This window comes from Vulpes vulpes, chromosome 13, assembly GCF_048418805.1.
Source record: "Vulpes vulpes isolate BD-2025 chromosome 13, VulVul3, whole genome shotgun sequence".
Lineage (NCBI taxonomy): Eukaryota > Metazoa > Chordata > Mammalia > Carnivora > Canidae > Vulpes > Vulpes vulpes.
The window spans coordinates 140,900,267-140,913,255 of record NC_132792.1 but is presented as its reverse complement, the minus strand read 5'-3'; the positions used below and the strand labels follow the sequence as shown (position 1 = coordinate 140,913,255).

At 35.3% G+C, this 12,989-nt stretch overlaps 1 protein-coding gene across 2 annotated transcripts in view; it reads left to right on the top strand.

The window, feature by feature from the left end:
- Positions 1–12,989, top strand: part of ODR4 (odr-4 GPCR localization factor homolog) — a 40,728-nt gene that overhangs the window by 461 nt on the left and 27,278 nt on the right. For both annotated transcript variants that reach the window (XM_026001202.2, XM_072733160.1), the window contains exons 2-7: positions 20–475; positions 2,169–2,289; positions 4,978–5,115; positions 8,378–8,473; positions 11,109–11,215; positions 12,289–12,325. In XM_026001202.2, the coding sequence (XP_025856987.2) occupies positions 2,191–2,289; positions 4,978–5,115; positions 8,378–8,473; positions 11,109–11,215; positions 12,289–12,325 (477 nt within the window). In that variant the 5' untranslated portion in view covers positions 20–475; positions 2,169–2,190. The remainder of the gene's footprint in view (positions 1–19; positions 476–2,168; positions 2,290–4,977; positions 5,116–8,377; positions 8,474–11,108; positions 11,216–12,288; positions 12,326–12,989) is intronic.

Below are 12,989 nucleotides of genomic sequence, written 5' to 3'. Positions count from 1 at the left end.
AGCCTGTTTGATTTTTCAGGGAGAGGCTTTAAAGAAACCGGGAGGACTTTGAGTGTGACCTCTGGTCTCATGTTTTGAGGCAGTCTCGTAGAAAGTGCTCCCACCGTGTGTTCACATTTCTGAGACGGAAGAAGCGTCGTGACCAAGGTCTTAAAACATCCTTCAAAACCGCCGGTCATCTGGCCCCCGCTTATAGAACTGCTTGTTTCCAGACGGTGAAGTCTGCGGCTTGGAAGCTGAATCTGTAGATTATTTCATGTTTAATCACCCTTCCGGAAAGAACTCATTCTCCCCTGCAGTCTCCCGCAGCAGCAGGCCTGTTGTGGATATTGAGGAAGGAAGTGTTGGGTTTTCGCCCAAAATATGTCGTAGGATTGTTTGAGTTAAGACCGCGCGTCCTTGCCTCGCTGGCAGTGATCCGCCAAGTGGGAACTGCGGCTATTCTGTGCGCAGAATCACGGGATCCTAAAATCAGGTGGGTTTTCAGACTTGCCTGATGCAAGTTCTGTGTTTTGTAGACTAGGAAACCAGAGGCCAAAGAGATGAGCTGAGACTTGAGGGTTGAGATGGCGACCGAGTCTCAAGTCCCAGTGCTTGGACGGCTGGCAAGCTTACGTTGTCACGCAACACTTGAGGATAAATTGAGGCAAGGTCTGCGTTTTTTAGTGGTGTCCTTTGTAAAGTATGATTGGCTATATTTTAACGTTTTGAAGAAGCACTACCGTAATGTGGTTACTAGGTGACGCCTTGGAAAAAAATAAGATTGGGAAGTTACATATAACTTTGGGGCCCCTGTCACTGCTTTTTCTTGCAAGAATTAAGGCAGAAGGAAAAGGAGTAGAATAGCATAAAAAAAATTTAATACGGTAAGGCACTGTTAAAAGTGGAAGGCCTCTAAACTTGTAGCAGCATTAATGATTCATATAGGCAGTTCTAGACTTAGTCTAAAAATAATTCTGGTGCAAACCCAACTTACTTTTACGATTGTTGGGGGGAAAAAAAAAATCTGGGAAGACATAATTATACCGAACAGGCTCTTTGAGGAGACAACATACAATAGGGAGTTTCAAACTGGAACCAACTCTTTGGGATTTACTTTTAGACTAATGCAAAATCATTGTGAATGGCAATTTACTGGTGTCAGATACAGTTCATCTGCAGCTGCCTTGACTTCGTTGTACTAAATAAGATTGAAACTTTTTACACGACTCAAATGACTATTATTTCTTTTCAAGATGCTGCATCTGTTGTCTACAAACTGGAGAGAGAGAGAGAGGGCAAGCAAGCAGAACAGGGGTTACCCTTAGTAAAAGTTTAATTGAGAGACGGGGTTTTATTCCTCCCTATGAACATAGCATTTCAGGGCTTGGATTCTAGAGCTAGACTGCCTCCGTGTAAATCCCACCTTTGCCATTTACCAGCTTTGTTGCTTGGGCAAGTTGCATTTCTCTTCTTTTTAGTTTCTTCATCTATAAAACAAGGGTTATAATAACAGTATCTACTTTGTGAAGTTTCTATGAATATTAAATATTACCATATGTAAAGTACTTAGAACATTGCCTTATACAAAGTAGAAACTATGTAAATGTTCATTATTATTGCATTGTTATTTATCAAATTCCATAATTCTAATTATACTATGCGTTGCTCAAGGGCATTGGTCAAGTATTGTTCATCTTTGTGCCATCCCAGCTGGCACGATTTCTAGCACATAGTAATTCTTCATAGTATGCTTATTGAGTAAATGAATTTGGTTCTCTCTACCTCCCAAGAGCAGCTCAGAAATTGTCCTCTTTCCTGCTGTAGAAATGAGCACAATGAGGCTCAGCAACAGCCTAGCAAAGCTGATGCAAACTAACAAGTAGTAAATTAAATAAAAAATCAGCTGTGTTGACTAGTAGATTAGTGTTCTCTCCCTTACCTTAGATACGGGAGAGAGTTTTGTCTTTTATGTCAGCTCTCGCTGATTGGTAGTCATTTGCAGCAGCGCAGTGTTGAGAATTCTAAACCCACATTTGAACTTTGCAGGAAAGAATACTTAATAAGCAGTCAAGGCATGGGATAGTATCAGGAAGGTACAACTCTGTCTCTATACAACTCCTGTGACAAAAACATCACAAATTATATTTTTACCTAAAAATGCTGTGTATTTTTTTCTTGTAATTTAGGAGATTGAATTAGTTCCCAATAATGGGAAGAACCTACGTTGTAGAAGAAACTGTTGGCCAGTATCTTTCAAACATAAATCTTCAAGGAAAGGATTTTGTCTCTGGTCTTTTAATTGGACAGGTATGTATCCTTTAGTGCATTTATTAGTAAAACAAATTACATGTTTTTTTAATGTTAAAATGTTCTGTTTAGCAATAAACTCAAGCTTAGGGAATGGAGAAGAAGAACTTAAGAATGGTCTTCGAAGAAAAATGTGGAGAAGCAGGACAAACCTAGCTCAGGTTTGCTGTCAGAACACATTCCCTTTTGACAATGTAAAAGTAACTTATAATGTAGAAACTCCAAAAGTAGAAATTCACTGATCAGATTATACATATGTTATTATCTTTCCAAGTGTTTTGTACTCTTCTAGTCTTTATTAACTCCTGGTTGTCTAATTCTTTGCAAAAGTAGTTTTTCACAACTTTATTCTCATTGTTTGCTTTATCTCAGTCGTACGGCAATATTGGTCCAGGTCTATTGTTACATCTATGGTACTCATTCTTATTGAAATTTTTTTTAACGTCGGTTCAGTGGGGAGAGGGAAAGGGAATAAGAAAAATTTGCAAATAAGACAAATTTTATTTCCCTTTTGGAGTTAAGGCTTAAAAATCAACAAAAAATGGAACACAGATTTGGGCAGTTACTTTAAAAAGAATAAACATGGGACACCTGGGTGGCTCAGCAGTTGAGTGTCTGCCTTGGGCTCACGGCATGATCCTGGATTCTGGAATCGAGTCCCACATCGGGCTTCCTGTAGGGAGCCTGCTTCTCCCTCTGCCTATGTCTCTGCCTCTCTTTCTTTGCCTCTCATGAATAAGTAAATAAAATATTTAAAAAAGAAAAAACATAAGTACCTGGTGACTTGTTATAATTGAAGAAAAAAATGTGTTAATCAGCAGGGAAGATGGGTCAGCAGTAGAAAGCAATAAAGAAAGGAGAGTCACAAACTAATTACCTTCATCTGAACACTGTTTAGGGGAGAGTGCACTGTGGCCCAAGGACTTGATTTTGATGCCTAGTAGCAAAAAGAGTTCTACTGTGACAGTTTTCTTTCTGGGTGTTTTATCATGACACCTTAGAACCTTCAAATTGCATGATTAACTTTTCTTGTTTTGATTCTATCCAGATTTTAAAGCTACTTCTCTCCTATAATTTGAAGCCCCCATGTTATCTCCTTATAAAGAATGTACTGTCAAGGAGAGTCATGTGTTCACACCCCTTCGTGGTATTCTTGTTTTCAACTTCATTCTAAATGAGCTTAGTTAATGTCAGTCTAGCCCTGAGAGACCAGTTCATTCTTAGTTTTCACAAATCTGATTTCTTAACTTGTAAGACAGAGAGTAGATCTTATACTATTCACCAAGGTAGTGCTACCCTATGAAACCTCTCATTAGTCAGCCAACCTACCTTTTTGGCAATAATCTAAACTTTTTTAAAGATTTTATTTATTTATTTGAGAGAGAGAGCACAAGCAGGGGAGGGGCAGAAGGAGAGGGAGAAACAGACTCCATGCTGAGTAGGGAGCCCAATGCAGGGCTCCATCCCAAAACCCCCAAGATCATGACCTGAGCCACTCCAGTGCCCCTGATCTACTTTTTTGATTGAGGTTACTTGAATCCAGTATGGGGCTCTTTTTGTTAGGAACTTTTTATTTAAGGTTTTCTTCTTTCCTTTATTTAAGAAAGTTTTAGGGGATAAGAGTTTCAGAGATAAAAGATAAAAGGTTGGGGAGAAATATTCTCTTCCAAACTTGCCTTACTCACATAGGCTTTTACTAGAGCTTGACAAAACCACCATCTTACAAATAAGTTTTCCACAATTTAAGGTTTTCTTTCCAGTCTTTCCTTTTGATGGTGCCTTTTCATCCTTTCCAGTATTATTCTAGGGCTTATCACTTTTTTCTTCTTCCCCTCCAGCTTGCCTGTTTCCTACTTTCTGGGTCAGTTTCTTTTCCTTTTTAAAGTTATGCTTTCTTAATCAGCAGCTATCTTTTCCTCTGTGCATTTGAATGTAATTTTCTGGAAATAGCTTTTGTAGAAATAATTTCTCTTCCTTTATTTTTTATTCCAGGATGATACTCATAATCGCAATTTCAGATCATGTATGAGAATGATACCATGCTAATTGGTTTTATCTGCCTTGTTTGTACTTTTTTTATATCAAACTTTCACTATAGTGAGACTGAGCTTTTAGAAGTTCCTGAATTTATCTTTAGATATCCCACCTTTTATTACCATTAAACTGCTATTAAAGCAGAGTCATAAATCTGATAGCACTTCAATCATGTGTCTGACATCCCTTCTGCTTTCCTGTGGACACCCATATACAAGTTCCTTAGCGTCATTGTTTCAATGGAAGTAAGACACAAAGTTATTTGTTGCTTTATTTTACTGAGTTTTTATATCTGCTGAGGTATCCAATCTGTTCAGATTATTTAGAAAATAATTAGAAAATTGATCAAGCATATTTTAGTTAAAATACAGTACATTCACTCTTCCAGTAATTTTAAAGACCGTCAAATGATTCACATTCAGGATGTCCATACAAATAAGGAGCTGATACTAAGTATATCATGTACATAAATAAATGACCTGTGAGGGAAACATTGTAAGGCTATCCATGAAAATTGGTTTCCCTAAAGAGTCCTTTATGATATAAGTATTAACAATTTAAGTTGCTATAAATATTATTGTTTTGCATATCATAAGAGCTTTACATTCTTCAATCAGATGTCACTCTAATAAGCTTTTCTAATTTGTTTTTAAGTGTTCTTCACAAAAGGATTATGTCATTCTTGCCACTCGAACACCACCCAAAGAGGAACAAAATGAGAATCTCAAACATCAACAAAAAGCTAAGTTGGGTAACTTGGATGAAGAATGGACCACAGAACATGCCAACCAGGTCATCATATTTGTCTTTTTATATAGTTAAATTGTGCTTATTGACTAACAAAAGTACTTTATCCTCATTACTAGACTAGGATTTCAAAATACTCATTTTTAAGTTTTCAAAACTTGCATAGTGTATCAATGATAGAAGTATTTTCTGTTCTGTTTCTTCCATGATTATATTTTTTCTTTTTTAATGATATTTTTTCATTTGTTGATTACTTGTGTCTAGTTTTAAAAAGTATTTTTTACTTGAGGTTAAATAACCCACCCAAGAGTACATAATAAGTGATGGAACTGGGATTGATTTGAATCCAGGCTGTCTTATTTAAAAGTCTTTGATTTAAAAAAAAAATAAGTCTTTGATTTTATATGCTGTGCATTTCAATTATTCACCTTTATGCATTTTATTTTTTAATCTCTCTTTGTTATTAGTCCTTTAGCTTATTTCCAAATGTTCTTTAAAATAATACTAGTTATTGATAATATAGTTGCTCATCAGATTGTTTTAAAGACCTAACATAGGGTCTGGGAGAATAAGATGATAGTTTGGTTAGGTTTTTTTTTTTTTTTTTTTTTTTTTTTTTTTTTTTTTTAATGTTCTTAGAATGTATGTTGTAACCAAAGTGAAAGACATTATTACCACAAGAGAAGTGAAATAAGAGTAGAAAAGTGCTATAAGAATATAAAATGGTGAATCATTAAATACCTGTCAATGGCTGGATTCAAATGGCTTCAGAAAAGGTTCTGAACTTGTAAGATGAATAGGGCTGTTAGTAGAAGTCAGAGAACATATTGAACATACAAAGGACAGTATGAATAAATGACCCAAAGGCATGAAAGTTAAAGGCAGGGGAAGAGCAAGCAATTGGGTATAATTGGAACATAGGGTATATAAAAGAACTTAGATATAAGGCTGAAAGGGGCCAGTTTATGGATGGTTCTGGAATGTCATCCTAAGAAGCAAGAGTTTGGTAGATAGTAGCTCTATAGTAGACATTCAGAGCTCCCTATCTTGGGAAGGAGTTAATGTGATCAGTAATTTAGAAAATAATTTCAATGCCTTGCTACAGTGTAAATGGAGAGTAGAGATACTGAACATCAGTTACTGTAATAGTTCAAAAAAAGATGATGTGAGCCTACACTAGATGAGCTTCATGAGGATCTGTCACATCTGTTTTGTTTATGGCTATCTCCTCAGTGCCAAGCATAGTATTTCCATGGTTTACAAGAACTCCAAAATATTGATAAATGAATACGTGAATTAACTAATGCAGTGGGCTAAAACTTCACTACCAAACATGCCACTCACAGAGCTAGTAGCAGGATAATGTAGTGACGAAGTAGACTAGGACCGAAGAGCATTTGAGAAAGTAGCTAAAGATGACAGAGATTTCTAATCTGGATGTCTAGGAAGAAGATGGTGTTGCCATTTCATAGAAGGAAACAGATTTGAGAGCGAGTGAGAGGGAATTGTGACTACTTAAAAGTAGTCAATGAATGTATTATGTCAGCTAACAGGAAATGTTAGAGTAAAAGTAATCATTTTCATCTCCCACCAACTTTAAATTTTTTAGAGATGTGCATGTTTATCTGTATGTGTGTATGTATTTGTGATGGGGGGTGGTATGTAGTGAAAGAATCTAAAAAATTTTTAATATCATCTTCTAATGAAAATATTAAATATTTTAAGCTCAAATCCCAATGGCTTCTAAATAATTTTGGACTCCAATTGTGCTTTTGGTTTCTTTTAAAAGTATATACTTATACATATGTGTATAGCATATATATATATATATATATATATATATATACACACATATATGTATTGAGAGATGTATATCATATATGTACACACACAAACATAAAATTTTTATAGCAAAATAAGTTAACCTTTTTGCCTCTAGAAAGAAACGGCTAATTTTATGTGTGCGTGATTTTGAAAACATGCATAATTCCCATGCTAAATATGAAAACTTTGTTCTTTATGTGTCAAGCTTGTGTTACTATAATGAATAGAATTTATTAATACAGAGGGAATCACCAACAGACACAATGTAAATGTATTCCAGAATAGACTGTGGTAGCTAAGAAGATTTAACTTTCTGACCAGTTTTTTTATGTACTAAGTATACAAAAAATAACCAAAGCACTTTGATCTCTGAGTTTAGTTGGTAGAAAAAATTCCATCTGTATTAAGAACTAGCCACAATTACATGAAGGGAAATAACATGGAGGATAAATTGGTAGTATGGATCAAAAAACCTTAAAAATATGTATAACTTCATAACCTAGTAATCCATCTCAAAAAATTTATCCTAAGCAAATAATCCCATGAACAGAGAAAGCCTTGCTAGAATTTTTACAGTATTATTTGAGTAAAGAAAAATTGGAAATAACATTCATACTCAATATAATAAACAGATATAAAAAATTGAAGTAAACATAAAAAATAGGAAACAAATGATTTTTAAGTCAGACTCCTTCTCTTCAAATCCCAGGCTTTAGTATTCTTCTTTGTAGGTATACAGAGTTAGTTGAGAACCACTTCTTCCCTTAACTTCCAGACCATCACATACCAGTAATCATAACACAGGCTTGTGCGGTAAGTTCCATGGGAAAACAACACCAAAGTCCTGTGGGACCTGGGAGATCAAAGTATCAGGGAAGGCAGCTTCCTTAAGGTGACTTTGAAGTATTCAACAGAGTTCAGACACATAGAAGGATAAGGGAAAGTCAGTTCACGCTGAGGCAGCAGCCTGAATGAAGGTGTAGAGTTAGCCAGATATGTGTATGGAGAAGAGTGAGGACTTCCTAATATTTCAGGGGAAGTAATATCAAATGAGGCTCTGACTATCAGATAGCTAGATTTTAGAGAGTCTGAAATACCAGTAGTAGATACATTTATATATTATTTAGGTGACAGTAGAAGCCATTGAAAATATTTTAGAAGATATTTCAGTCTGTAATCTCATGAGAAAGGGGTTTATAGATGTAGCTAAAGGGTGTCATTATTAATGGTATTAAATGGCTTTAGTTATAAAAGCCAAAAATTAAGGACAGTCTAGGAAGATTGTGTACATAATGATGCCCCATTCATCATGGTTATCAACTATTTCTCAGTATTTTAACCTGTTTTTCAAAGCTCCCACCTCAGTGCTATGTATATAGTTGGTACTCAGTATTTACTGATTTAATTTTTAGCTTATCAAACACAAAAGATTTCATATAATGCCAAATGCTTACGTTAACTAATACTATATTTCTATTTTTAGGTGTCCAGAATGCTACCAGGGGGACTTTTAGTTCTTGGAGTATTTATCATTACAACTTTAGAAATGGGAAATGATTGTCAAAATGCTCTGCGTAGAGTAAGTCTGAAATATCAGAAATTCTTAATATGACCAGTTACTTTTTTTTTTTTTTTTTTTAAGTGTGCTCCATGCTGGGCATGGACTCACAACTCTGAGATCAAGATCTGAGCTAAGATCGAGAGTCAGATGCTTAACTGACTGAACCACCCAGGTGCCCCAAAGTTATATCTTATTTTAATTGATTATACTATGTACAGTGATCCTAAGCATACTTAGATTAGCATTCCGTAATTATGCTGGGATTAAGTTGAAATAGCTTTTTCCATCCAACTGCTTGGTATTTTGAGTGTAAAAAAAAAAAGTCAATATTTCTATTTTCAATCAAAGCTATATATTTTTAAATAACTTTAAGTTTAAAGATAAGTTATTACTGGGGCACCTGAGTGGCTCTGTGGTTGAGCATCTGCCTTTGGCTCAGGTCGTGATCCTGGGGTCCTGGGATCAAATCCCACATCAGGCTCCCATAGGGAGCCTTTTTCTCCCTCTGCCTTATGTCTCTGCCTCTCTCCCCATGTCTCTCATGAATAAATAGATAAAGTCTTTAAAAAGAAAGATAATTTTTTACTATTATGAGACAAATTATAGTGGTTTTAACAATTTTTCTTGTACAATAGCAATATTCTGCTAGAACTTCCTTCTAGTTCAAAGTGATTGGTATAATGTGAAAGTGATAGATTGTGATTCTTCACCTGTTCAATTTTCTCAAGATCCTGAGAGTAAAACATAATCAGATACTTATTCTTTATTCCTGGGCAGAGTATCTATCATTTGTCCCCTCCTGTATGTTTTACTCCCATACCAGTAAATTGGGTAGCAACATAGTCTGTAAATAAATATGAAGGTCTACAAGCTGTTTCCCCTTAAGCCCAAATCTAAAGCAAACTTTGTGCAGGCAACTTTCATCTTTTTTTTAATACTCAGGATCCAGATGAGCCTTCAAAAAGTTCTTTCCCACCCCAAGAGGGGGGGACCCATAATCTTGAGAAGTGCAAAACCCCACAGAATCAAAAAAATTTTCTAGTAAAAAAGTCTGTAGCTCATAAGAATCATAGTTGCTACAGATTCTTCCAGTTTTGTAACCTTTCCTGTCAAATGTCCCACATCAAATCTTTGCTATTTGTGCCTAAGGGAGAAAGGGAAGAAAATGGAGATATTCCCCTCCCCTGGCAAGTTACTCAACTTTCTGCTCTTTTCCATTGTAAATAAATGTACCTTTTACAATTGTTCAACTTCTTTGACATTTTGAAATATAACTAAATGTGTATGTGCTTAATCACGATAGTTGTAAATCCTTTTGTGATTGGGACTGGATTGAAGAAGGTGAATGTGGGCTCAGTGCTAGAGAGATACAGTTGGTCCTTTTATCTTTTGCTTTTGTATCATTTTATTCCTAAGAGGCAAATAAGACTTTAGAAAGGCTGTATTTCAGGCCTTACTGAGTTTCCATTTTCTGACTTTTTTTCCACTGCCCATAGCGAGGAACTTTGTAAGAAGTAACCTTACAAAACTAGTGTCTCCCATAAGGTCATTGTTGAGAACTTTGTTAGGTTACATACTATCACCTTTGAAGAAATTTCTTTTGATGTTATTATCAAGAAAGTTATGTCTCTTCTCATCAGTTGTATTCAGTTTATGGACAGTGTGAATTAGGTAACAGATTAGGTTTGGCTGTGTACACTATTGTTAGGAAGTTTAGAATTTATGACTCTTGGAATGCCTGGAGGGCTCAGTGGTTGAGCGTCTGCCTTTGGCTCTGATCCTGATCCCCGGGGTCCGGGATCAAGTCCCACATTGGGCTCCTTGCTGGGAGCCTGCTTCTCCCTCTGCCTCTGTCTGCCTCTCTATTTGTGTCTCCCGTGAATAAATAAAATCTTTAAAAGTTTATGACCCTCCACTCATATCAAATATGCATTTGTATAATTCTTATTTCTGGCATAAATGTATGTCACTATTTCTGATTTTTTTATTTTCAATTTACATTATTAGTATATTTTATGTGTATATAGTGCCTTACATTTTTTTTGTGACATTTAAATAAATCTCAAGTGGGTGGCATGCTTCATTTTTATAGGTTAAATATCACTTGTCATTTCTCATTCTAATTAAAATAGTCTTTGTTCTGTACTTTTAAACTTAAATGCTAATTGCCCAAAATTAATTTCTCATGTCCAGCAGATTGATGACAGTGATTTGTATATTTATATTTAAAACTCAAATTTTATAGATTTCTGAAGATGGAATCCAAAAGGTTAATAAATCAGTTTCACTTTTTTTTCTTTTTTGAAGAAAACAAAATTTAATGATAGAATCATAGAATTTTAAAATGAATTAGGAGCTTAGGGACATTATAATCTTTTTCCTTGCACTCACTTTTGTTCTCTTATTTTTTTTTTTAATACTTTTTCTTTATTTATTTATGATAGTCACACAGAGAGAGAGAGAGACAGAGACAGAGACAGAGACACAGGCAGAGAGAGAAGCAGGCTCCATGCACCGGGAACCTGACATGGGATTCGATCCTGGGTCTCCAGGACCGCGCACTGGGCCAAAGGCAGGCGCCAAACCGCTGCGCCACCCAGGGATCCCTGTTCTCTTATTTTGTATTAAGTTAATGTGTTTTCCTCCCTTTCAGCTAATATTTGCTATGGAAAAATCTTTGAATAAAAGGAGACTCTGGAATTTCACAGAAGAAGAGATCTCAGAAAGAGTGACACTTCACATTTGCTCTTCTACAAAAAAGTATCTTTTATTTAGGCGTTTATGTTTTAAACTATATGATATCAAAATAATGTTCCTGCAAGTTTTTTTCCCATTTACTTATATTTTAAAAACAAGCATAATTTGGAAGTTTTTCCTGTAAATAACACGTAATTAGGACTGCCAATAATAGTAGTAGTAATAATGGTTTTTAATCATGTCTCAGGATTGTTAAAGAGTTTGAGAAAGATGGCAAGGACTGGGGATTCTGAACTCTTTACCAACTAACTGCCCCTGTCCATTGAAGCTCAGTAGATCCTCTGCTGAGTGGTAGATGCCTGACAATGCAGGCAAAGTAATGCTTTTATCTTGTTGAATTTTCACCTCCAATTCAAAATGTCCAATTAAAGCACAGATGTATTGAGCTGGACAGTGTAGGACATCCAAGAAATTTTTTTGTCTTTAGCCAAGAACAAGTGACACTGGAAGCCTCCTTAGGGCCTCCTTAGCTGCTTTCCTCTGTATCTTGCCAGGGCAAGAGTATCTCCTGAACAAGAGGCAGCCATACCAAGGGAGCGAAGCAGTGTAAGGGCCCAGTAAATTAGGCCTTGCAAAAGATAAATTGAAGAAGAGAACATTCCTACAGAAGCTGAGCTGGTAACTCCTTTGGTATTTAAAAGTTCCATGTACAGGCGCTTTGACCCAATAAACATTTTCAGTCTTGACTCCATTCAAAACAGCACCTCTATTTTTATAGAGGGTGTGTATTTGAGGGAAATTTTGCAAGTGTTTCCATTCTATTCATTGTGATTAGCAGGATTTTAAGCAATAGGGAATAGCTAAAGCACCACAAGTATTACAGTCAGAACAATTTTTGTGTACATGTATTAGTCTATGCAAAGTGTGAATATATATATGTTTATTTACAAGATGTACATGTATTTGTGCAAACATATGTAAATATATGTGTATATATATCTTTATATGAAATGGTATGATTTTGTAAAAACCCTTAGATGCGTGCACTTTATTTTTATTTTTTGATGACTTATTTTCTTTTGATTATCAAAAATTACTTCTCTTTCTTTGGTTATTTCTGTCCTTAATTAGTAAAGAATAGTTTGTCGAACTTACGATATCCGTGATCCAAAGGTAAGAAAAATTGCTTTTTAAAAGATTTGTATTGCAAAAAAAAAAAAAAAAAAAATTGCAAAGTATTTTTAAAATAAAATTCAGTTATTTAGTTTTAATAATTTTTAGTGCTTTCATTTCCTATTGGTGTCCACAACCACCTGCAGTTTTTTAAAATTTTGAAATGTGATTAATTTCATTACAAGCAAGGATATTTTATTTTTTGTTGTTCAAATATTTTTATTAAGCTCCCCCTACCTATTTATGCATTTAGTATTATATTTGAGAGGCTGGTAGTAGTAAAAGCATCTGGGCCTTTGGTAGTTGCGTAGTTAAGTAAGCCATCTACTAGCAGAATCCAGACTAATGTTTTGCTAAGTTGTCTAAAAGCAATGTGAAAAAAAGTAACTTTGCAGTGTAGTGTTAGCAAGGATAGGACAGAAAGGAGAGTATCTGGCACCTGATAGTTGCTCAGTGATTATTTGCTCCACACATAAGCTTCTAATTTGATACTGTTGAAGCTACAGATAAGAACCAGAGGACTTGTCAGAATTCTACATGAACTGTCTGATTCTTTTCAACCTACCTCTGGGGGATGGAGCTGCCAAGGCTGCCTGGGATGTATTGAAGGGTAGTGAATTTAATGCATGCTTTATTTCTATTTAGTTTTAACTTATTGCCCTTT